Source organism: Eleutherodactylus coqui, chromosome 4, assembly GCF_035609145.1.
Source record: "Eleutherodactylus coqui strain aEleCoq1 chromosome 4, aEleCoq1.hap1, whole genome shotgun sequence".
Lineage (NCBI taxonomy): Eukaryota > Metazoa > Chordata > Amphibia > Anura > Eleutherodactylidae > Eleutherodactylus > Eleutherodactylus coqui.
Genome location: NC_089840.1, coordinates 150,198,660 through 150,225,603, shown reverse-complemented (window position 1 = coordinate 150,225,603; position 26,944 = coordinate 150,198,660). Strand labels below are relative to the sequence as shown.

Here is a 26,944-nt window from a genome sequence, read left to right as displayed (position 1 = left end):
ATATTATGCATGCATAAAAGGTGGGCTACCCACATCAGAAGCTCCGTTAAGAGCCAAGCAATGCAGGTATTGAAACATGCCCAGATAAGTCATGGGTCAGTTTCGTCCATGACAATTATGTGAGACTAGCTGATATACCTGGCTTCGCCCGAGTTAATTTGGTACTGGTGTTCACATGGAAAATCTTCTGAAGCCGTGGTTACTTTAGAGATACCGGAAAAACATTTGTTCACCATTTTGCATAGTTCTTTGCGCTACCCAGGAAACATCACGGGGAGGTAACCATGCGATGATTCCTTTATATAAAATGACATCAGGAAGTGAGAGAATTAGATTTCATACGTAAAATTTGGATGCTAATTCTTTTGCGCTTAGAATTGAATAATCGAGGTGGGACCCATTAACTTTTTCTATTTATGACATAATCAATGCGAGTGCCAAATTTCAAGTTTCTATGACATTGGGAAGTGAGAGAATTAGATTTCGTACGTAAAAAGTGGACGCTAATTCTTTTGCGCTTAGAATTGAACAATCGAGGTGGGACCCATTAACTTTTCCTATTTATGACATAATCAATGCCCGTTCCAAATTTCATGTTTCTATGAAACCAAGAAGTGAGAGAATTAGATTCCATACGTAAAATTTGGACGCTAGTTCTTTTGCGCTAGAATTGAATAATCGAGTTGGGACCCATCAGCTTTTCCAATTTATGACATAATCAATGCTCGTGCCAAATTTCATGTTTCTATGACACCGGAAAGTGAGAAAATTACATTCCGTACGTATAATTTGGACGCTAATTCTTTTGCGCATAGAATTGAATAATCGAGTTGGGACCCATTAGCTTTTCCTATTTATGACATAATCAATGCTCGTGCCAAATTTCACGTTTCTATGACACTGGAAAGTGAGAAAAATACATTCCGTACGTAAAATTTGGATGCTAATTCTTTTGCGCATAGAATTGAATAATCGAGTTGGTACCCATTAGCTTTTCCTATTTATGACATAATCAATGCTCGTGCCAAATTTCACATTTCTATGACACTGGAAAGTGAGAAAAATACATTCCGTACGTAAAATTTGGATGCTAATTCTTTTGCGCATAGAATGGAATAATCGAGTTGGGACCCATTAGCTTTTCCTATTTATGACATAATCAATGCTCGTGCCAAATTTCACGTTTCTATGACACTGGAAAGGGAGAAAATTACATTCCGTACGTAAAATTTGGACGCAAATTCTTTTGCGCATAGAATTGAATAATCGAGTTGGGACCCATTAATTTTCCTATTTATGACATATTCAATGCCCGTGCCAAATTTTAAGTTTCTATGTTAGAAAATTACATTCCGTACGTAACATTTGAACGCTAATTCTTTTGCGCATAGAATTGAATAATCGAGTTGGGACCCATTAGCTTTTCCTATTTATGACATAATCAATGCTCCAGCCAAATTTCAAGTTTCTATGACACCGGGAAGTGAGAGAATTAGATTCCGCACGTAAAATTTCAACTCTAATTCTTTTGCGCTAGAATTGAATAATCGAGTTGGGACCCAATTACTTTTCCTATTTTGGAGATAATCTATGCTTCTGCCAAAATTCATGTTTCTACGACATCGGGAAGTTGGAGAACTTTTGGCGGGTCAGTCAGTGAGTGAGTCAGTGAGGACTTTCAGCTTTATATATATACTAGCTGATATACCCGGCTTCGCCCAAGTTAATTTGGTACTGGTGTTTATCTGGTGTTCACACGGAAAATCTTATGAAGTCGTGGTTACTTTAGAGATACCGAGGAAAAACATATGTTCACCATTTTGCATAGTTCTCTGCGTTACCCAGGAAACACCACGTGGAGGTAACCATGCGACGTTTCCTTCATCTAAAATGACATCAGGAATTGAGAGAATTAGATTACATACATAAAATTTGGACACTAATTCTTTTGCGATTAGAATTGAATAATCGAGTTGGGACCTATTAACTTTTCATATTTATGACACAATCAATGCTTGTGCCAAATTTCATGTTTCTATGACATTGGAAAGTGAGAGATTTGGATTATGTACGTAAAATTTGGACGCTAATTCTTTTGCGCATAGAATTGAATAATGGAGTTGGGACCCATTAGCTTTTCCTATTTATGACATAATCAATGCTCGTGCCAAATTTCCCGTTTCTATGACACCGGAAAGTGAGAAAATTACATACCGCACGTAAAATTTGGACGCTAATTCTTTTGTGCATAGAATTAAATAATGGAGTTGGGACCCATGCGCTTTTCCTATTTATATGACATAATCAATGCTCGTGCCAAATTTCATGTTTCTATGACACCGGAAAGTGAGAAAATTAGATTACATACGTAAAATTTGGACGCTAATTCTTTTGCGCATAGAATTGAATAATGGAGTTGGGACCCATTAGCTTTTTCTATTTATGACATAATCAATGCTCGTGCCAAATTTCCCGTTTCTATGACACCGGAAAGTGAGAAAATTTCATTCCGCACGTAAAATTTCGACGCCAATTCTTTTGCGCTAGAATTGAATAATCGAGTTGTGACCCATTAGCTTTTCCTTTTTATGACATAATCAATGCTCCTGCCAAATTTCATATTTCTATGACATTGGGAAGTGAGAGATTTGGATTATGTACATAAAATTTGGACGCTAATTCTTTTGCGCATAGAATTGAATAATGGAGTTGGGACCCATTAGCTTTTCCTATTTATGACATAATCAATGCTCGTGCCAAATTTCCCGTTTCTATGACACCGGAAAGTGAGAAAATTACATACCGCACGTAAAATTTGGATGCTAATTCTTTTGCGCATAGAATTGAATAATGGAGTTGGGACCCATTCGCTTTTCCTATTTATGACATAATCAATGCTCGTGCCAAATTTCCCGTTTCTATGACACCGAAAAGTGAGAAAATAACATTCCGCACGTAAAATTTGGACGCTAATTCTTTTGCGCATAGAATTGAATAATCGAGTTGGGACTCATTAGCTTTTCCTATTTATGACATAATCAATACTCGTGCCAAATTTCCTGTTTCTATGACACCGGAAAGTGAAAAAATTACATTCCGCACGTAAAATTTGGACGCTAATTCTTTTGCGCATAGAATTGAATAATGGAGTTGGGACCCATTAGCTTTTCCTATTTATGACATAATCAATGCTCGTGCCAAATTTCCCGTTTCTATGACACCGGAAAGTGAGAAAATTACATTCCGCACGTAAAATTTGGACGCTAATTCTTTTGCGCATAGAATTGAATAATGGAGTTGAGACCCATTAGCGTTTCCTATTTATGACATAATCAATGCTCGTGCCAATTTTCCCGTTTCTATGACACCGGAATGTGAGAAAATTACATTCCGCACGTAAAATTTCGACGCCAATTCTTTTGCGCATAGAATTGAATAATGGAGTTGGGACCCATTAGCGTTTCCTATTTATGACATAATCAATGCTCGTGCCAATTTTCCCGCTTCTATGACACCGGAAAGTGAGAAAATTACATTCCGCACGTAAAATTTCGACGCCAATTCTTTTGCGCTAGAATTGAATAATCGAGTTGTGACCCATTAGCTTTTCCTTTTTATGACATAATCAATGCTCCTGCCAAATTTCCCGTTTCTATGACATTGGGAAGTGAGTGATTTAGATTATGTACGTTAAATTTTGACGCCAATTCTTTTGCGCTAGAATTGAATAATCGAGTTGGGACCCAATTTCTTTTCCTATTTTGGAGATAATCTATGCTTGCGCCAAATTTCATGTTTCTACGACATTGGGAAGTTGGAGAACTTTTGGCGAGTCAGTCAGTCAGTGAGTGAGTCAGTCAGTCAGTGAGTGAGTCAGTCAGTCAGTGAGTCAGTGAGGGCTTTCAGCTTTATATATATAGACTAGCTGATATACCCGGCTTCGCCCGAGTTAATTTGGTACTGGTGTTTATCTGGTGTTCACACGGAAAATCTTATGAAGTCGTGGTTACTTTAGAGATACTGAGGAAAAACATATGTTCACCATTTTGCATAGTTCTCTGCGTTACCCAGGAAACACCACGTGGAGGCAACCATGCGACGTTTCCTTCATCTAAAATGACATCAGGAAGTGAGAGAATTAGATTACGTACATAAAATTTGGACAATAATTCTTTTGCGCTTAGAATTGAATAATCGAGTTGGGACCTATTAACTTTTCATATTTATGACAGAATCAATGCTTGTGCCAAATTTCATATTTTTATGACATTGGGAAGTGAGACATTTGGATTATGTACATAAAATTTGGACGCTAATTCTTTTGCGCATAGAATTGAATAATGGAGTTGGGACCCATTAGCTTTTCCTATTTATGACATAATCAATGCTCGTGCCAAATTTCCCGTTTCTATGACACCGGAAAGTGAGAAAATTACATACCGCACGTAAAATTTGGATGCTAATTCTTTTGCGCATAGAATTGAATAATGGAGTTGGGACCCATTCGCTTTTCCTATTTATGACATAATCAATGCTCGTGCCAAATTTCCCATTTCTATGACACCGAAAAGTGAGAAAATAACATTCCGCACGTAAAATTTGGAAGCTAATTCTTTTGCGCATAGAATTGAATAATCGAGTTGGGACTCATTAGCTTTTCCTATTTATGACATAATCAATACTCGTGCCAAATTTCCTGTTTCTATGACACCGGAAAGTGAAAAAATTACATTCCGCACGTAAAATTTGGACGCTAATTCTTTTGCGCATAGAATTGAATAATGGAGTTGGGACCCATTAGCGTTTCCTATTTATGACATAATCAATGCTCGTGCCAATTTTCCCGTTTCTATGACACCGGAAAGTGAGAAAATTACATTCCGCACGTAAAATTTCGACGCCAATTCTTTTGCGCTAGAATTGAATAATCGAGTTGGGACCCATTAGCTTTTCGTATTAATGACATAATCAATGCTCGTGCCAAATTTTCCGTTTCTATAACACCGGAAAGTGAGAGAATTAGATTCCGTACGTAAAATTTGGACGCTAATTCTTTTGCGCATAGAATTGAACAATGGAGTTGGGACCCATTTGCTTTTCCTATTTATGACATAATCCATGCTCATGCCAAATTTCCCGTTTCTATGACACCGGCAAGTGAGAAAATTACATTCCGCACGTAAAATTTGGACGCTAATTCTTTTGCGCATAGAATTGAATAATCGAGTTGGGACCCATTAGCTTTTCCTATTTATGACATAATCAATGCTCGTGCCAAATTTCCCGTTTCTATGACACCAGAATGTGAGAAAATTAGATTCCGTATGTAAAATTTGGACGCTAATTCTTTTGCGCATAGAATTGAATAATGGAGTTGGGACCCATTAGCTTTTACTATTTATGACATAATCAATGCTTGTGCCAAATTTCCTGTTTCTATGACACTGGAAAGTAAACAAATTACATTCCGCACGTAAAATTTCGACGCCAATTCTTTTGCGCTAGAATTGAATAATGGAGTTGGGACCTTTTAACTTTTCCTATTTATGACATAATCAATGCTCGTGCCAAATTTCATGTTTCTATGACACCAGAAAGTGAGAAAATTAGATTCCGTACGTAAAATTTGGACGCTAATTCTTTTGCGCATAGAATTGAATAATCGAGTTGGGACCCATTCGCTTTTCCTACTTATGACATAACCAATGCTCGTGCCAAATTTCCCATTTCTATGACACCGGAAAGTGAGAAAATTACATTCCGCACGTAAAATTTCGACGCCAATTCTTTTGCGCTAGAATTGAATAATCGAGTTGGGACCCATTCGCTTTTCCTATTTTTGACATAATCAATGCTCGTGCCAAATTTCACGTTTCTATAACACCGGAAAGTGAGAAAATTATATTCCGCACGTAAAATTTGGATGCTAATTCTTTTGCGCATAGAATTGAATAATCGAGTTGGGACCCATTAGCTTTTCCTTTTTATGACATAATCAATGCTCGTGCCAAATTTCACGTTTCTATGACATTGGGAAGTGAGAGATTTAGATTATGTACGTAAAATTTTGACGCCGATTCTTTTGCGCATAGAATTGAACAATCGAGTTGGGACCTATTAACTTTTCCTTTTTATGACATAATCAATGCTCGTGCCAAATTTCCCGTTTCTATGACATTGGGAAGTGAGTGATTTAGATTATGTACGTTAAATTTCGACGCCAATTCTTTTGCATTAGAATTGAATAATCGAGTTGGGACCCAATTTCTTTTCCTATTTTGGAGATAATCTATGCTTGCGCCAAATTTCATGTTTCTACGACATCGGGAAGTTGGAGAACTTTTGGCGAGTCAGTCAGTGAGTGAGTCAGTGAGTCAGTGAGGACTTTCAGCTTTATATATATAGATAGATAGATATTATATGGTTACACTACGGGAAGAAAATAAGGTGCTTCAAAGGAACCACAGAGCACTTAATCTCTTGTCAAAAAAATACTTCAAGTAAAGAGCACTTGGGGCCAATTCTAAATAAATCCATCCAGATAACATCTCATCATCAGGTATGGCCATTTGAGCAATTTGTGCAGCTTTGTAATAGTTGTTAAAATTAGGGGCAGAAGGACTGCCCGAACACATGTGAATGTGCACCGTAATGCGGGGGATACAGGCCCTTGTCCCATTCCAAATAAATGTTTATATTCTAGAGTGAAGTATTGTTCTATATGATGAAGAAAATCATATAACGAGAGACATAAATAGATATAAAAATGTGGAAGGGTCACCATTAGAGATGAGCGAGCACCAAAATGCTCGGGTGCTCGTTACTCGGGACAAAATTATCGCGATGCTCGAGGGTTCGTTTCGAGTAACGAACCCCATTGAAGTCAATGGACGACCCGAGCATTTTTGTATATCTCCGATGCTCGCTAAGGTTTTATCGGGGTAATTCAAGAAAGTGATGGGAACGACACAGCAACGGATAGGGCAGGCGAGGGGCTACATGTTGGGCCGCATCTCAAGTTCCCAGGTCCCACTATTAAGCCACAATAGCGGCAAGAGTGGGCCCCCACCCTCCCAAAAACTTTTATTTCTGAAAAGCCCTCATTAGCAATGCATACCTTAGCTAAGCACCACACTACCTCCAACAAAGCACAATCACTGCCTGCATGACACTCCGCTGCCACTTCTCCTGGGTTACATGCTGCCCCCCCCCCCCCCACGACCCAGTGTCCACAGCGCACATCAAACTGTCCCTGCCCAGCCTTCAGCTGGCCTCATGCCACGCCACCCTCATGTCTATTTATAAGTGTGTCTGCCAGACGAAAAGCAGGCACACACTGCAGAGGGTTGGCACGGCTAGGCAGCGACCCTCTTTAAAAGGGGCGGGGCGATAGTCCACAATGTTGTACAGAAGCAATGAGAAATCCAATCCTGTGCCATCTCCATCTGGAGCTGCACACGTGGGCATAGCAATGGGGAACCTATGTGCCACACACTATTCATTCTGTCAAGGTGTCTGCATGCCCCAGTCAGACCGCGTTTTTTTATAAATAGTCACAGGCAGGTACAACTCCGCAATGGGAATTCCGTGTGCACCCACAGCATGGGTGGCTCCCTGGAACCCACCGGCGGTACATAAATGTATCCCATTGCAGTGCCCAACACAGCTGATGTAACGTCAGCTGTAATGCAGGTGGGCTAAAAATTAATTTGATTACACTGTAGGCGAGGGCCCCCAAAAATTGGTGTACCAACAGTACTAATGTACCTGAGAAAAATTGCCCATGCCCAACCAAGAGGGCAGGTGAAATCCATTAATCGCTTTGGTTAATGTGGCTTAATTGGTAACTAGGCCAGGAGGCAGCCCAGTTAAAATAAAAATTGGTTGAGGTGAAAGTTTCAACGCTTTAATGAGCATTGAAACGTATAAAAATTGTTTACAAAAATTATATGACTGAGCCTTGTGGGCCTAAGAAAAATTGTCCGTTCGGCGTGATTACGCCAGGTTTCAGGAGGAGGAGCAGGAGGATGAGGAGGAATATTATCAATACACAGATTGATGAAGCAAAAAGGTCCCCGTTTTTGATGGGGATAGAGAACGATGCTTCCATCCGCGGGTGCAGCCTACGTATTGCTTAGGTATCGCTGCTGTCCGCTGGTGGAGAAGAGAAGTCTGGGGAAATCCAGGCTTTGTTCATCTTGATGAGTGTAAGCCTGTCAGCACTGTCGGTTGACAGGCGAGTACGCTTATCTGTGATGATTCCCCCAGCCGCACTAAACACCCTCTCTGACAAGACGCTAGCCGCAGGACAAGCAAGCACCTCCAGGGCATACAGTGCGAGTTCAGGCCACGTGTCCAGCTTCGACACCCAGTAGTTGTAGGGGGCAGAGGCGTCACGGAGGACGGTCGTGCGATCGGCTACGTACTCCCTCACCATCCTTTTACAGTGCTCCCGCCGACTCAGCCTTGACTGGGGAGCGGTGACACAGTCTTGCTGGGGAGCCATAAAGCTGTCAAGGGCCTTAGAGAGTGTTCCCCTGCCTGTGCTGTACATGCTGCCTGATCTCCGCACCTCCCCTGCTACCTGGCCCTCGGAACTGCGCCTTCGGCCACTAGCGCTGTCGGATGGGAATTTTACCATCAGTTTGTCCGCCAGGGTCCTGTGGTATAGCATCACTCTCGAACCCCTTTCCTCTTCGGGTATGAGAGTGGAAAGGTTCTCCTTATACCGTGGGTCCAGCAGTGTGTACACCCAGTAATCCGTAGTGGCCAGAATGCGTGTAACGCGAGGGTCACGAGAAAGGCATCCTAACATGAAGTCAGCCATGTGTGCCAGGGTACCTGTACGCAACACATGGCTGTCCTCACTAGGAAGATCACTTTCAGGATTCTCCTCCTCCTCCTCCTCCTCAGGCCATACACGCTGAAAGGATGACAGGCAAGCAGCATGTGTACCCTCAGCAGTGGGCCAAGCTGTCTCTTCCCCCTCCTCCTCATCCTCCTCATGCTCTCCTCCTCCTCCTCAACGTGCTGAGATATAGACAGGAGGGTGCTCTGACTATCCAGCGACATACTGTCTTCCCCCGGCTCTGTTTCCGAGCGCAAAGCGTCTGCCTTTATGCATTGCAGGGAACTTCTCAAGAGGCATAGCAGAGGAATGGTGACGCTAATGATTGCAGCATCGCCGCTCACCATCTGGGTAGACTCCTCAAAGTTTCTAAGGACCGGGCAGATGTCTGCCAACCAGGCCCACTCTTCTGTAAAGAATTGAGGAGGCTGACTCATAGAGCCTGGCCAACATGTGGAGCTTAGAGTTCCACCGTGTGGGCACGTCGCACAGCAGTCGGTGCACTGGCAGATTAAACCGATGTTGCAGGGTGCGCAGGGTGGCAGCGTCCGTGTGGGACTTGCGGAAATGTGCGCAGAGCCGGCGCACCTTTCCGAGCAGGTCTGACAAGCGTGGGTAGCTTTTCAGAAAGCGCTGAACCACCAAATTAAAGACGTGGGCCAGGCATGGCACGTGCGTGAGGCTGCCGAGCTGCAGAGCCGCCACCAGGTTATGGCCGTTGTCACACACGACCATGCCCGGTTGGAGGCTCAGCGGCGCAAGCCAGCGGTCGGTCTGCTCTGTCAGACCCTGCAGCAGTTCATGGACCGTGTGCCTCTTCTCTCCTAAGCTGAGTAGTTTCAGCACGGCCTGCTGACGCTTGCCCACCGCTGTGCTGCCACGCCGCGCGACACCGACTGCTGGCGACGTGCTGCTGCTGCTGACACATCTTGATTGCAAGACAGAGGTTGCGTTGGAGGAGGAGGAGGAGGAGGAGGGTGGTTTAGTGGAGGAAGCATAGACCGCCGCAGATACCAGCACCGAGCTGGGGCCCGCAATTCTGGGGGTTGGTAGGACGTGAGCGGTCCCAGGCTCTGACTCTGTCCCAGCCTCCACTAAATTCACCCAATGTGCCGTCAGGGAGATATAGTGGCCCTGCCCGCCTGTGCTTGTCCACGTGTCCGTTGTTAAGTGGACCTTGGCAGTAACCGCGTTGGTGAGGGCGCGTACAATGTTGCGGGAGACGTGGTTGTGCAGGGCTGGGACAGCACATCGGGAAAAGTAGTGGCGACTGGGAACTGAGTAGCGCGGGGCCGCCGCCGCCATCATACTTTTGAAAGACTCAGTTTCTACAACCCTATACGGCAGCATCTCCAGGCTGATAAATTTGGCTATGTGCACGTTTAACGCTTGAGCGTGCGGGTGCGCGGCGGCGTACTTGCGCTCAAACACTTGCGCTAGCGACGGCTGGACGGTGCGCTGACAGACATTGGTGGATGGGGCCGAGGACAGCGGAGGTGAGGGTGTGGGTGCCAGGAGACAGTAGTGCCTGTGCCCTGAGAGGGGGGTTGGATCTCAGTGGCAGGGTGGGGCACAGGGGGAGAGGCAGCGGTGCAAACTGGAGGCGGTGAACGGCCTTCGTCCCACCTTGTGGGGTGCTTGGCCATCATATGTCTGCGCATGCTGGTGGTGGTGAGGCTGGTGGTGGTGGCTCCCCGGCTGATCTTGGCACGACAAAGGTTGCACACCACTGTTCATCGGTCATCTGCACTCTCAGTGAAAAACTGCCAGACCTTTGAGCACCTTGGCCTCTGCAGGGTGGCATGGCGTGAGGGGGCGCTTTGGGAAACAGTTGGTGGATTATTTGGTCTCGCCCTGCCTCTACCCCTGGACACCGCACTGCCTCTTGCAACCTGCCCTGCTGCTGCCCTTGCCTCCCCCTCTGAAGACCTGTCCTCAGTAGGCGTAGCAAACCAGGTGGGGGCAGTCACCTCATTGTCCTGCTGCTCTTCCTTCGAATCCTCTGTGCGCTCCTCCCTCGGACTTACTGCCCTTACTACTACCTCACTGATAGACAACTGTGTCTCATAGTCATCGTCCTCCTCACCCACTGAAAGGTCGTGAGACAGTTGCCGGAAGTCCTCAGCCTCATGCCCCGGACCCCGGGAACTTTCCAATGGTTGGGCATCAGTCACGATAAACTCCTCTGGTGGAAGAGGAACCACTGCTGCCCAATCTGAGCAGGGGCCCGAGAACAGTTCCTGGGAGTCTGCCCGCTCCTCAGAATGTGTCATTGTAATGGAGTGAGGAGGCTGGGAGGAAGGAGGAGCAGCAGTCAGAGGATTCTGAGTTGCAGCAGTGGACGGCGCAGAACTGTGGGTGGACGATAGATTGCTGGATGCACTTTCTGCCATCCACGACAGGACCTGCTCACACTGCTCATTTTCTAATAAAGGTCTACCGCGTGGACCCATTAATTGTGCGATGAATGTGGGGACACCAGAAACGTGCCTCTCTACTAATCCCGCAGCAGTCAGCTGCGATACACCTGGATCAGGAGCTCGGCCTGTGCCCACACCCTGACTTGGGCCTCCGCGTCCTCGGCCGCGTCCACGTCCTCTAGGCCTACCCCTACCCCTCAGCATGCTGTATTACCAGTGATTTGATTTCCCAGGCAGGAAAGAAATTGGCGCAAGGCTGTTTCTGTATTACCAGTAATGCAGAAACAGAACGCTGTAATTAAATGTGCCGCTTATTGGCCTGTGGTTGGAGGCTGACTTCGCTTACGTAACGCCAGGAAATAATTTTGCGCAAGCCTGCTGTAACACTTAGCTGGCTGCGTATGAATTTGGAGAACTACTACACCCAGCAGAGACCCAGAACACTGAGGACAGTGACAGGCAGCCCAAATAGATTTTTTTCCCCAAATGTTTTTGCAAAGGCCCACTGCCTATATTCAATCAATATGTCTTCTGTCCCTGCCTAACCAGCACTTCTGGCCCTGAAGTATGTCAGAGAACTGCAGAGTGTTGCACTGTGGACTGCAATACAGCGGTGATTTAACAGCCCAGACAGAGCCAGGAAATAATTTTGCGCAAGCCTGCTGTAACACTTAGCTGGCTGCGTATGAATTTGGAGAACTACTACACCCAGCAGAGACCCAGAACACTGAGGACAGTGACAGGCAGCCCAAATAGATTTTTTTCCCCAAATGTTTTTGCAAAGGCCCACTGCCTATATTCAATCAATATGTCTTTTGTCCCTGCCTAACCACCACTTCTGGCCCTGGAGTATTACTGCAGGGCGCAATGCTCTGCACGGCCGATATACCAAAAAAAAAAAATGTGCAACACTGCAAAAAGCAGCCTCCACAGTACTGCACACGGTTAGATGTGGCCCTAAGAAGGACCGTTGGGGTTCTTGAAGCCTAAAATACTCCTAACACTCTCCCTATAGCAGCTCCACCAAGATAGCACTTTCCCTCCTCTATGTCAGAACGCATCTGTGGCGAGCCGTGGGAGGGGCCGATTTTTATACTCGGGTGACACCTGATCTCGCCAGCCACTCACTGCAGGGGGGTGGTATAGGGCTTGAACGTCGCAGGGGGAAGTTGTAATGCCTTCCCTGTCTTTCTATTGGCCAGAAAAGCGCGCTAACGTCTCAGAGATGAAAGTGAAAGTAACCCGAACATCGCGTGGTACTCATCACGAGTAACGAGCATCTCGAACACGCTAATACTCGAACGAGTATCAAGCTCGGACGAGTACGTTCGCTCATCTCTAGTCACCATTTTAATAGAATGAAGACATCCAAGCCAGGAAAGGTCATGAGTCTTCCAAGAAGTCAAATCCACAAATGTGCTTTGCATCAGTAGTTCTTAATTATATTTAAAGGGAATCTGTCATGTTCCCACATAAACTAATGTTGTGTACAGGACTGTAGACTCCATAATTGAATGTGGACTCTGATGTAATTAATGTAGATGTCATTTTAAAGCTGTTAATTTATTGTTGCTCAAGCACATTTTGTCTAGAAAACCTCATCTTAAGCTAGAGGTATGATTCAGGTAGTCAAGGTATAGATAACCTGCCATTGGTAGATAGATCCTACGCACGGGTTGGTCAATAGAAGTTAGTATAAGAGGGAGGGGAGGAGTTTAAAAGAGGGAGTCAGATCACATGAGAGCACTAAGATAGACTGCTATCAAAAAGGAGCAAGAGCTGAGAGACAGAAAGGAAAATGAGCTAAAGCAAAAGAGGATTTTCAGCAAGCTGGAGAAGAGAGGCAGAATCAGAAAGGACCTACAGTAACTGTAATGCAATAAAAGTGAAGTTTTGTACTGGATGGAATAGAAGCAACAAAAAAAGAGAGAAAAGCAGGAGGGAAAAGCATAGAGGACAGAAAGGATTCCCATGCTTATTTACTGTTGGGGAGCCCGCCAGGGTTCAGATAGAATGTCTGCACTTCATGCCTGCACTTGTAAGAATCAATGTAACTGAATTACCTAATTAAGTCTACCTCAACACAAGTAACTCTGTTTGTATTGGAAAAAGCTGAAAATCCTTTTCTCTAAAGCAACAAAGTGTTTCATGTTTTCACCGTTTGTTCTGCCACCTGGAGTCCCTTCCCACCACTGAACATCTGTACTGAAGTATCGCACTGCACTCCAGGGTTAGAAACACTTTATTTTATTTTTACCATTTTTGTATAATTATCTTGTCCGGCACAGGTCTCGACGTGTAAACGGACTGGCATCACGAACATGACAACTAATATCTTACCCTGCTTCACTTTGCGGGTAGCACTCAAAAGCCAAAATGTATAATTTTTTCAGGCTGCATGTCACCGTCCATACATGAGGGAAAGCAGTTAGGCCACTGTGACTACCATCTTTGCTGCTGACTCCTTCCACGTTTCGGCTGGTTGCAAGTTATAGTGCTGTTAGGGGATGTGACAGAGAGCCAGGTCATAGATTTTTTAGACTCACCAACTCCCGCAATCAGAGTCCCGTTCTCAATCTCTTCTATAGACCCTAAATAGGAGAGTGCGCACATAGGACTCTGAAAATAGTCAGATTCTCGTGCTGCGTGTTAACCTCAGAGGGTGACAGCGTTGTGTTTACAAGGAACAACTGTCTCTTACATTTGCTGTATGGAGGTACTACCATGTTTCCCCGAACATAAGACAGTTTCTTATATTAATTTTTGTTCAAAAAGGTTTAAAGGGGTTGTCCCGCGAAATCAAGTGGGGTTATACACTTCTGTATGGCCATATTAATGCACTTTGTAATATACATCGTGCATTAAATATGAGCCATACAGAAGTTATTCACTTACCTGCTCCATTGCTAGCGTCCTCGTCTCCATGGTGCTGTCTAATTTCAGCGTCTAATCTCCCGATTAGACGCGCTTGCGCAGTCCGGTCTTCTCCCTTCTGAATGGGGCCGCTCGTGCCGGAGAGCTGCTCCTCGTAGCTCCGCTCTGTCACGTGTGCCGATTCCAGCCAACCAGGAGGCTGGAATCGGCAATGGAACGCACAGAGCCCACGGTGCACCATGGGAGAAGACCTGCGGTCCACCGTGGGTGAAGATCCCGGCGGCCATTTTCGCAAGGTAAGTAAGAAGTCACCGGAGCGCGGGGATTCGGGTAAGTACTATCCGTTTTTTTTTTAAAGCCCTGCATCGGGTGTGTCTCGCGCCGAACGGGGGGGCTATTGAAAAAAAAAAAAACCCGTTTCGGCGCGGGACAACCCTTTTAACTTTTTTACATGTATAGTTGCCTGGACACTATTTAAATTGACTTTTTTAGTTAACTGTTAGCAGGGTTTAATTTTGGTGTAGGGCTTACACTTCAAGCATCCTCAAAAAGCCTGGAAAATCATTTTGCATCCTCAAAAATTCTGGGAAATCATGCTATGTCTTATTTTCAGGGTATGTCTTATTTTCAAGGAAACAGGGTAGTTGTTCGATGTAAAACCACTAGAGATGAGCGAACCTACTCGTTTCGAGTAATTACTCGATCGAGCACCACGATTTTCGAGTACTTCCGTACTCGGGTGAAAAGATTTGGGGGGCGCCGGGGGGCGGGGGGAGGCGTGGCGGAGCGGGGGGTAGCAGCGGGGAACAGGGGGGAGCCCTCTCTCTCTCCATCTCCTCCCCACTCCCCGCTGCAACCCCCCGCTCCCCCACAGCGCCCCCCGAATCTTTTCGCCCGAGTACGGAAGTACTCGAAAATCACGGCGCTCGGGTGAAAAAGGGGCGTGGCCGAGTAGGTTCGCTCATCTCTAAAAACCACCCTAACCAGATTGACCTATACTGCCTCTTCTTCTTGCATTTATATGCAAGATAATGAGAGCCTGTAATGAAGGCCTTACGTGCTAACCAAACACTGTTCAGACTAGTAGATGATGTACTGCTTATCTGAAATCATTGTTTAAGATCAGCATCTATAAAGCCTTCCTCACACAGCCGTTGCTGAAAGTGTCGCAATTTTAATCGCGGCACTTTGCCGCAATTTTACTATTGCTTTCGGACGCAGGGAGCTGTCGCCGACAGCAAAGTTTAGCATACCTCATCATTGATGAGGTGCGCTAAACGTCCAAAATAAAATAGACTCCGCTCAAAAAGCGCAAATCTGTTATACAGATGTATTGTTCGCCAAATTAACATTTGACATGCCATAGCTGCTTGTGTGGCTCGCCAAACACTAGTTCAGTGCTTCTGCTATTAGTATAGCACATTGTAGTCTATTAACTGCCTGGCTACATAAATAGCATAAGCACAATATGATAACGACGTACCACGTCAAGTCAAAGAAGAATAATTCTGTAATTAAGGAGAATGCTAAAAGGGCCTCAGACCTATGAAAAAGGGAAATCTAAAATATAAGTGTAGACAGAAGACCAAACTTAAGTGGGAATGACACAAAATGAATTATCAAGACATTTTACTGCGGTATAGAAAATCCAATATAAATAAGCCTACATGCTTTTTCTTGCAGCACACTTTAACTTTGCTTTAACTTTGGTGTATGATGTTGGTGTCATTAGATGACACGTGCTCACCGGTGCTGTAAAATCATCAAATATGAGTTTAATACATTCAGGGACCTGTCAGGTGGGTTGAAAGTTACAATGTTAAGTTTATGGGCGGTGCTGCTGTGCTTCAGGCATGCACAGGAATGAGTGAAGCATTGCTAAGCAACGCAGCATACACTGCTAAGCTGCACCATACATTGCCCAAGCAAGAGCGACAGAGAAACAGAGTGAGAGAGTGAGAGGAATAGAGAGACAAAGTGAGAGAGTGAGAGACAGACAGAAAGAAAGCGATAGAGACAGTGAGAGAAAGAGCGATAGAGAGACAGAGAGAGCGATAAAGAGAGCAATAGAGAGACAGAGAGAGAATGATAGAGACAGAGAGCAATAGAGAGAGGCAATGATAGAGAGACAGCAATAGCGACAATGATAGAGACAGACACAGAAAGAGAGCAATAGAGAATCAGAGTGAGAGAGCGATAGACAGTAAGAGAACGAGCGATAGAAACACAGAGAAAGCGATAGAGAGACAGAATGAGAGAGAGATAGTGAGACAGACAGAGAGAGAGCAACAAAGAAACAGACAGAGTGATAGAGGTACAGACAGAGAGCAATAGAGAAACAGAAAGAGGGAGCAATAGAGAGACAGACAGAAATAGTGATAGAGAGACAGAGAGAAACAGACAGAGGAAGAGTGATAGACAGAAAGAGAGAGAGCGATAGACAGAACGACAGAACGAGAGCGATAGAGAGACCCAGAGAGAGCAATAGAGACAGCAAGAGAAAGCAAGAGACAGACAGAGAGAGACAGAAAGAGAATGAAAGAGACAGTAACAGAGCGATACTGAGTCAGAAAGAGAGAGATAGACAGACAGAAACAGAGAGACAGACAACCAAAGAGACAGAAAGAGAGACAAACAGACAGAGAGACAGACAGCCAAATAGAGAGATAAACAGTGAGAAAGACAGACAAACAGAGAGAAAGACAGAGAAACAGAGAGAGACGTGTAGGCTTTTTATATTAGATATGTGCTCCAAATACAAAGTGACATTCCAAATAATGGAAGCAGATTTAGGGCGCCTGCAGACGGGCGGAAATTCCGCGGCGGGATTTCTGCCGCTGGAAGCCTGCATAGGATTGCGTTAACAAACTCGCACGGCAAACAAACCACGGCATGTTCTATTTCTGTGCGGGGCTCGCAGAGCCCCGTACAGAAACGTCACTCACCCGCCGCCGGCTCCGGTCTGTGCATGCGCCGGCTGCCCGGCAGCCGGCATATGAAAGATTCGGAGCTGCAGGGCGCGGGTGAGTATGCGCTGCTCTCTGCAGACGCTCGGGTCGGGTCCCGCGGTGAGAATTCTCGCTGCCGGATCCGACCCGGCCGTCTGCAGGTGGCCTAAGGAGTTCACAACCACCACTTTTGAAACATTTTATGTCTGCATAGCGAACATCTGGTCAATCTAGTGATAGAAATAACAGAAAAAGCTAGAAAAACATTCCTAATTGATATGTGATATAAATGTGCCTAAATAACTACAGCTCACCTCTCTAGTTGCATAACAAGAGAACAATACCCTCAGCCAGGCTGTCATTGGCAATCCTAATTTTAAAAAGCAAAGTGTTGTACGTATGTATAAAAATCAAAGAGTTAGGCCGCCTGCAGACGAGCGGGTCGGATCCGGCAGCGAGAAATCTCGCCGCGCGATCCGACCCCAGAGCCTGCAGGGACGACCGCGTACTCACCCGCGCCTGGCGGCCCCGGCTCTTTGATGTGCCGGCTGCCGCGCAGCCGGCGCATGCGCAGACCGGAGCTGGCGGCCAGGTGAGTGCGTGCCCCGCAGGAAATTAGAACATGCCGCGGTTTGTTTGCCGCGCGAGATTTCGCGCGGCCAAACCGCGGCCGTCTGCATAGGAGTGCGTATTGTAATGCACTCCTATGCAGACTTTCAGCGGCGGAAATCCCGCGGGAAATCCCGCGGCGGGATTTCCGCTCGTCTGCAGGCAGCCTAAGAAAGGAATATGTAACTCTTCTGTCAAATGGGAGAGGCACACATATCAGGACTGAGAGAGGACTGTCATGGTACAACTAAGTTTCTGTACCAAGACTTCGCTCTAAGAGGAGGTCCAGAGGTAATTGTAGTCCAGCACACTTAAATCCCAAATCCATGAATACAGTTCAGCACAACACCACAACACCAGGGAAAGGTCAATCCAGAATCTCCTTGAACCCCCCTAGCGGTATTTCACAGTACCATAGGGGCATTAAAGGGGTTGTCTCGTGAAAGCAAGTGGGGTTATACACTTCTGTATGGCCATATTAATGCACTTTGTAATGTACATCGTGCATTAAATATGAGCCATACAGAAGTTTTACACTTACCTGCTCCGTTGCTAGCGTCCCCGTCGCCATGGATCCGTCTAATTTCGCTTTCTTCTGGCGTTTTTAGACGCGCTTGCGCTGTGCGGTCTTCTACCTGGTGAATGGGGCCGCTCGTGCCGGAGAGCTGGTCATCGTAGCTCCGCCCCGTCACGTGTGCCGATTCCAGCCAATCAGGAGGCTGGAATCGGCAATGGGCCGCACAGAGCCCACGGTGCACCATGGGAGAAGACCCGCGGTGCATCATGGGTGAAGATCCCGGCGGCCATCTTGGTGAAGGAAGAAGTAGGAAGAAGGAAGACGTCGCAGAGCGGGGATTCGGGTAAGTAATATATATATATATATTTTTTAACACATCCCTTGGGGTTGTCCTGCGCCGAACGGGGGGGCCTATGGGAAAAAAAAAAAACGTTTCGGCGCGAGACAACCCCTTTAAGCCATTGACAACAGCAATGCTACCCCATGGAAGGCCGAGGGACCAGCCACATGGCATTGTGACAGCCCATCAGGATATAGCATTAAATAAATTCCCTAGCTGTCTGAGGAAATGTTATGTGGATTCTACAACACCGGCTTAACTCTGCTAAATCATTATTTGGCTTTATGTACCTTTACCTGGACTCTATAGAGTATACAATTTGTTCTACAAGACTACACTGACTATTGGTCGCGGAATAGTCCTGGCTTTTTCACCTGCTCTCCAAAAACAAAAGGATTAACCCTTTGCAATCCAATTTTGGGTTCAGGGTTTTCCTAGGGGGCTTTCTCTTTCTGCCATTATACAATGGCGCCATCTGCTTGCCACAGCCAGTACTGTGGTATAGGACATGCTGGAGAGGCGCCCAACAACAGAGCGGCCAGTAATATACAGTAAGAATACCCTGCCAAACGTCTTCTGACATCGGAGCTGTACAGCCTTTAATCAGAATGTCTTCAGACGTCAGACAGTGGATTGGAAAGGGTTAAAGGCTATTTTTCTGAGAGCTGTGATAGATTTATACAGCCCAAAGGATTTTAATACTTACACTGGGGACCAGTTATCAACGTCCTTGCATTTCAGCTCCAGTGCTTCAGTGTTTGTCAGGCTGGTTAGCATAGCTTCTCCCAAAGCATCAGGAGTTTCATCCATACGTTGTCCCTGATCAGCCATGCGTTGACCAATTTCTTGAATCTGCTTCACAAATGAATCCACTGCAGCAGCCATTTTTTTAAAAAAAGGTATCTTGGATATTTTGAAGCAGCTTTGACTGCAGCAAGCTATGATGGCCCAATAGTTAGACCCCTCAGGGGAATGGAGCTGCGGTGCTGGACACGCGGGATGCCAGGACAGGTGAGTATAGACTTTTATTATTTCTGGCCATAGCTACTTTTGAGTCGTCTTTTTAACTATAAAGTACTGCAATTTGTCTACATACTTCTGTAATACTTCATTAAAAATATACAGCATCATCTGTTGGGTTATACCTAGAATTATCACAAGGCAGCCCTCAGGCCTTTACTTGGGTCTACTTAGCTGCCCAGATAAATGTGATTGCAGTTTTCTAATACTGTACATTTGTATGGCAATGTAGCTGACAACACAGTCCCTGTCAGACTCTTCATGAGTCTTTACAATCCCTGGAATGTATGTCCACACATGTTGGATTGCGGGCAGTACCTCAAGCCAATGACCATCATGTTCGTTTTTTTACAGCCAGTACATCCATGGTCTCACGAATCTTGCATCCTTCTCACAAATATATCTATCATTTTTCATCAAGCATGTCTAATACCATCATAAATATAAGATGCAGTAAAGATCAGGAGCCATCATGGGACAATCGTTAGTAAATTATCCAGAGCATTAATCAGGTAACATGAATGTATTATAGAATGAGAAGAATCGCCCTTCATACTCGGTTGTTGCGCACCTTTCCTGTTGCATACTCATCTAAAGCACTTCTGTTCTCCTTTCCTCTCTGTCAGTTGTTTTTTTTCTGTCTCTTTCATGTGCATTTCCCTATTCCCTGGATTCATTTGCCTGTGACAGGTCTCTACTCTAGCTGGCTTGTAGCTTCTTGCCCTGATCCGTCTGTCATGGCAGATGCTCACAAACAGGCCCTGATGAAAGCTCAGCCCTGAGAGATCTTTTCAAACACCCCCCCCCCTCTCCCCTTTCTCCACGCTCCTTCTCTCATCAGCCTCCGAGAAATAAGTATTCTGACAAACCTGCTGCAAGATCAGAGGCTTCTCAAGCGAAGATTTTATCCCTCCTCCCGTTTCACCATCTAATGATCCATCTCTAGTTGTCAGCCTATCTGCTGTTCATCAATCTATCTTCAACTATACATTTACTGCATGTATCACAATTAATCATCAGTGCAGTACATACCACTCTCCCTGTTTCTCCTATTGCTATCCATTTGGTTGACTGTTATGTGATCTATAAGATCAGGGGTGCACCAAGCTCATCTGCTGTCTGAGGCAAACAGTGAAAAGGCACCAAAAAAAATTATATATATTTATAGAAAAGCAGCTCTAATATACCTCTAAATAATGTAGTCACCAAGTAGCAGTTAGATGCTAGATATAAACAGTGATAGTAATTACAGTTCAGTTACCTCCAGTGCTTACAGGTGATGGTCATTTTTCTCCACTTTCTGGGTCCAGACTACCATGAAGATTTTTCCAACCATGACTTGTTTATGCACACTCTTCCCATCATACAGCTATCTCTGATTGCCCCCCCAAAATTACAGTGCTCCCTCTGTACCCTGCAAAATTATAATGGCTCTTCTGTGCCCCTCATTAGTACTCCCTCTCTGTGAATCTCAAAATTATATTGCCTCCTTTGTGCTTCTCAAAATTATAGTGACTCTTTTGTGTCTCTAAAATTTTATTGCATACTCTGTGGCTTTCAAAAATATAGTGCGTCTTCTAAACCTTTCGAACTTAGTGCGTGTCCCCTAAAAAGCTAAGGCCCAATGTCCACGGGGAAAATAGAATTACCCAAACCGCGAGGGTCTCCTGCGCGTGTGATCCGCGCCCATAGGGAATCATTGAGCACCCGCAGGATGTCAGTTTTTCCCTACAGAGCGGATTGCATGTGCAGGAGAACACCCACCGCATTCTCCATTTTATGCAGTTTTCCCGCACAGATGGCTTCCACGGCTTCTATTGAAGCCAATAGAAGTCGTCCGGATCCGCGACACAGACGCAGCTGTCACTGTGTTCGTACCGTGGGACGGCAAGATCCAGCTGCGACACAGGAGAGTCCCACAGCGTCCAGACAGGTGAGTATACTGTATTTTTTGGCCTCATGTCTGCGGGCCGGGTGGGCCCGTGGACATGAGGCCTAAGGCCCAATGTCCACTGGCAGAATTTAATTATAAAATCTGTGCGACTCTCCCAAGCGGGAGATCTGCACCTCTAGCTGCCCATAGGGATGCATTAGCATCCAGAACGAAATTTAAAGCATGCGGATGTGATTTCACGCATCATGCTCCATTTTTCTGTGGATCCTGCGGGACGGCTTCAATGAAGTCAATGGAAGCCTTCTGATATGTGGCACGGCCACAGCTGGCACTGTGGATGTGCCGTGGATCCACGGGTAAGCAGGAGATTTAAATAAAAAAGTTATTGCACTGCGCATGCGTCTGGCACGTCGCCGGAGCATCCGGACACCTCCGTCGTGCTGAAGAAAGAAGATCTAGCCGGCACAGATGAGACTTGTGCTGTATCTGGACAGGTAAGAAAATGTATTTTCCTGTCCATGTCCATGGGCATGGCTGGATTCCGCTGTGAGATTCAGCAGTGGAATCTGTGCATGCAAGTGGACATGAGGCCTAAGGGTGCATTCACATTGTGTTTTGAGTCCTCAATCAGAGAAATATGTCAGGAGAACTCCTGACATATATCTCTGGCGGAAAACTGCAAATATCTGTATAGATATATATTGGGATACACCCACCAACAGCTCCCTCCCATACAGTGCACATTTAACTCTTTCCCAGCTGCAGGCTTCTTATGCAACACTTACCCATAGCTGTCAGTCTGACAGCACATACATAAAGGCTTAACAAAGAACAGATCCAAGGAGGCACTACATTGTGAATTCCAGTCTCGCCAAAAATATGACCCTCACAGGCTCTTTATATGGAGCAGATGTCAAAGAGCCCTATGACACTTAAACTATCTCCTCGTACTGCACTTCTCTCCAGAGGCTGCTGTCTACAGAGCCCCACGGTTCTATATACTCACAGGGCAGACCATGGGTTTGTGAGGCTTTAACTCTGTCTAGCCAACAGCTCTCTGCTCCCTCAGTGTTCAGCCCGCTCCTCCCGGCTCTCCTTCTGTCCAGCACTTTACTGTACTGAGTTGGTGACAGGGAAGGACTGGAGTAAACACTCTGAGAGACTGTATGGAGCTGTCAGCAGGACCGTGAATTAGACAGATACTACTGCTGCTGGCTAGACTTTGGGAAATTGTGGGCAGCAGTCAACTTCTCATCAAGAGGTGCTGCCTGAGGCAAGAGGCTTAAACTTGACCCATGGCAGATGCATCCCTGCATACAATATCTTAAGTAATAATATTTATGAATTGCGTTTATATCTAAACTTTTGTGCTTACCTCAGGCTCAGGCTCAGAATAGTACATATCTTCATAGTTGTTCAGGTCAACAGAATATCCATAGTTATGAAGTCTTGGGTCGTAATTATCTAGATCAAAGTTTTCATAGGAGATGCTCTCAATAGTTTCGAAGGTATGCCTTGTAGTTTCAGGTGGCGGAGGAGCCATGCATGGAGTCACGAGAGAAAGACAGATAGCCACTAATCGGTACATTGTGCTAGGAGGCCTGCAGTACAGCAATTATAAGTGAAGAACAAAAAAAATATTTAAAGAGGATTGCTCTTATACAAAATCTTGTATGTGAGCAAGAATGCATTGTTAATATTCAGACAGAAACAAAGAAAGAAGACCAAAACACATTGCTAAATGGACAGTGTTTTCCTCAGCAATTTCCACCAGTCTAAAAAAATCATGATTAATTAATGACAGCGTATTTCAATAGAAAACTTATAGCAGAGTAATACACTTCGCTGTCCTGAAAAACTGGATATTCATTGTTACTTAAATGGAAAGTCTTTTGGGTTGATACATTGTATTTCATGTAAATTCTATTTACCTTTTACACAGTTACAATATATTCTAAAGCACGCTGAAGAATTTTAGCTCGTTGTAAATTATACACCAGGAGATTGCTGGGTCGGACTTTCTTAAATACAATATACCCGAACCATTGTAGTCACAAGTAGTGTTAAGCCATTTATTCATTCTGTTCCGTTTTTAGAGCAGAGAAATGGAATTTAACCAGAAGTAAATGTTTCAGTTTTTCCCATTGATTTGACTGGTTTTCAGACACACAAAGCTTTCAGTTTGTTTCTGTTCCGTCTCTTCTGTACAGAAAAAGATATAATGGGTAGCGCTCCAATAAATGGATAGAGAGTAAGATATTGAGTAACAGGTATAAATTGCTGTGGAGAGAAGACTCACCCCGTGACGCCGGGCCTGTAGGATGGGCTCCAGTGCGTCAAAATCCGGAATTGCGCATCAACCCACAGTGTAGATAAAACTTCCTTGCACTGGTCATTGAGGACATCTCGAGGAGAGAGTCATGGTTGGTCCCAGAAGTGAAAAGGCACACCACGGGATAGATAGCAAACAAGTAAAATACAGAAAATAAACCAGCGCTCCAGTGTTTGGAAGATAACAGGCAGAGAGTATAACTATATGTGTAGGAATCTAGTTATACAATGTGTGTCACTTACTTCACAGGGGTACTTATTGAAAAGCACCCCTGGGTCCAGGAAGGCAGGCAGAATTAAAACGGTGTAAACGGAAATCTTTATTTGCGATGCGTTTTGGCCGTAATGTCGGCCTTTCTCAAGCATAAAACAAAAACCATGCTGACAATTTATAGTGCATGCATCTTTGAAATTTCAAAGATGCATGCACTATAAATTGTCAGCATGGTTTATGTGTTTTATGCTTGAGAAAGGCCGACATTACGGCCAAAACGCATCGCAAATAAAGATTTCCGTTTACACCGTTTTAATTCTGCCTGCCTTCCTGGACCCAGGGGTGCTTTTCAATAAGTACCCCTGTGAAGTAAGTGACACACATTGTATAACTAGATTCCTACACATATAGTTATACTCTCTGCCTGTTATCTTCCAAACACTGGAGCGCTGGTTTATTTTCTGTATTTCACTTGTCTCTTCTGTACAAATAGTGCTGCAGACTACCATATTAGTTCTGTTAAAAAATTGAAACCTAATGGAATGGAAGCAAACTGAAAGCTTTCTGTTTGCATTTCCGTTTTTTAAAAACCCATTGAACTTGAGGGAACAAAAAATGGAAAAGTTTATTTCCCTTTTAATTCTGTTACCCTGCTCCAAAAACAAAACAGAGAAAGGGAATTATAACTGACAGCCCTAACTAAAGTGTAAGTACAGCCTAAGCACAGTTACATTTTGTGTTCGTTGTCCTTCCTTCTGGCCCTGTCCACTTCCTGGACTTCCCCTTTCCTCTTGTTTGAGCCCTATAGTGTAGTTTATGGGGCTTAAACATGATAACAGGTTCCCCTTAAGCCCTGCCTGTGGCAAGGCTTAATCAGTAAATGCTAAAATTATAACGTACTGCAAAATTGTAGTATTATAGTATATTGTACAAGCAATAAAGCCATTGAAATTTGAAGTCCTCTAGGGTAGTATTCCCCAACTCCAGTCCTCAGGGACCACCAACAGGTCATGTTTTCAGGATTTGCTCAGTGTTGCACAGGTGATGTAATTATTGTCGGTGCCTCAGACATTGCCACAGGGGTTCTTTCTATAGGATATCCTGAAAACATGACGTCATAAGAAAGAAAAATCACACAATTCCAGAATTGAATTTAGTGGAATAATTGGTTTGTGTTGGAATCAGGCCAGTTTTACCAAAATCATGTCGGGATGGCCAATTCCTAGTCCCATTTAGGTCAATGGAAATAAAAATCGGGTTCACTAGTTTGCCTCCAGAAGTTCCCTAATACAACCAAAGCCCTCCACATTGCATGCAAATACAGCCACACATCTGGGGAACACGCGTGGTTTCAAAGAATGCCCCGGCTGCACAAATCCTGTGAACAGACCTAGCTATGAGACTGATGTTGGTGCTGCTGCGACTAGTAGTAGCTGAGGTGATGGTACAGCCATTTTGTTGTTTTGCAATACTACTCACTGTCCCACAATGTCTGACTCTTCCTCCTCCCACTGCGAACTGCTATGATGAGTCTGCTTGCCTCTGCTTGTGAAATCAAGTAATTCATCCTCTTCCTCCTGACTGGACTATGTCACACTGAGCACCAGTTGCTTTGTTTCCACAACCCCTGAATACACATTGCCTGTGGAGGGCTGACCCCATGCACTGACCCACCCTCTTCAAAAGTACAAAATGGTTGGTCATCAGTGCATTCTATGTCTTGCTCTTCTCCTTCTGGTTGTTTGGACTGCCTGGTTAACATCCATGACATGAAATGATCGAACAGATCCTCAGACTGATCCATGTGGACTGCTTTAAAGGGTGCAGGGGCTTTGGCATGGGATGAAGTAGAGGGGGAATGCACATGGACGAATAGTGCAGATTGACTGCTGTGTGTCTGCGTAGGGAGGGAAAGGAGGTGGTGGCAGTTAAAGCGTGCTTTGTCATCCATTCTACGACCTGTTCTGTATGCTGCGGAGGTAACGTATGGGCAGAACCACTTCTAAGGAATGGCGGTGGGCTTGTCTCGCCTGTTACAGAACGTGTAGCAGTTGCTTCAGTGGGAGCCGCTTGAAGTGCCAACTTGGCCTGTCCTCTACCACCTCCATCACCACCACTACTGACACGTCCCCTTGCTTTCTTCAAGTTTCCTTTTTATCTTTTTTTAATATTTATTTTTTTAGTTACTTTTTAGTCTTATGTAACTTTTCAGCTAACTTTGTAGCTTGCAGAAAACCATTGCTAGCTACCTGCAAATAATTAGTAGTTGCCCGACTCGTGACTGAGCAACTTCTAAACAGGAAAACAGAATCTATACAGTGGCCTCAGGATTCTTTTTGTTGTAAATTCACCACAAACCAGCCACAACTAACTTGGGCACAATCCATGGGCATCACGAGTTGTGAGAACAGAAGACCACACACTACAGCTTGTATCTTTGTGAACTATCACTATTTGACACTGTAATAGAATTCCCCAAATTCCACTGCTAGCTGTCATATGGTCTGCAAATAATTCATAGTGACTGGACTGACGCCTTTTGATTCTCCCATGATTCTCAACAAAAATTGGGTCACACACCAAGTTCGATGCAACGAAAATCAGATTGATTTTATTGACCTATTGATCAAAACGAGCAAAACTAGTAAGAAGCTAGCAATACCTTGCTATGTCCAGTCTGAGGTCCAGGGAAGGCCAGAGCGTCAGTTAGGTCCGCTGTGTGTGGAGGTTTAGTAGGCTGCACTACGCTGCACAAAGCTGCAACTTCTGGGTCTGAGGAGTGGGATGCAGAAAAATCAGGAGAGAGACCAGAGAGTACTCTGGACAGGAGATTAGCACATAAGGAGCCAGTCCAGGACTGCAAGAAACAAAGAGTGTGATGGAACAGCATCAACCTCCTGAGTTAAAATAGGTTGTGGTTCCTAGGTTT

At 44.9% G+C, this 26,944-nt stretch overlaps 1 protein-coding gene across 2 annotated transcripts in view; it reads right to left on the bottom strand.

The window, feature by feature from the left end:
- LOC136624774 (opticin-like) overlaps positions 1 to 25,635 on the bottom strand; it is an 82,427-nt gene extending 56,792 nt beyond the window's left edge. For both annotated transcript variants that reach the window (XM_066598710.1, XM_066598711.1), the window contains exons 1-3: positions 25,495 to 25,635; positions 23,770 to 23,875; positions 22,846 to 23,071 (exon numbers count right to left, since the gene is read on the bottom strand). In XM_066598710.1, coding sequence (XP_066454807.1) covers positions 22,846 to 23,071; positions 23,770 to 23,875; positions 25,495 to 25,582 — 420 coding nt within the window. In that variant the 5' untranslated portion in view covers positions 25,583 to 25,635. The remainder of the gene's footprint in view (positions 1 to 22,845; positions 23,072 to 23,769; positions 23,876 to 25,494) is intronic.
- Between the last annotated feature and the right edge of the window lie 1,309 nt (positions 25,636 to 26,944).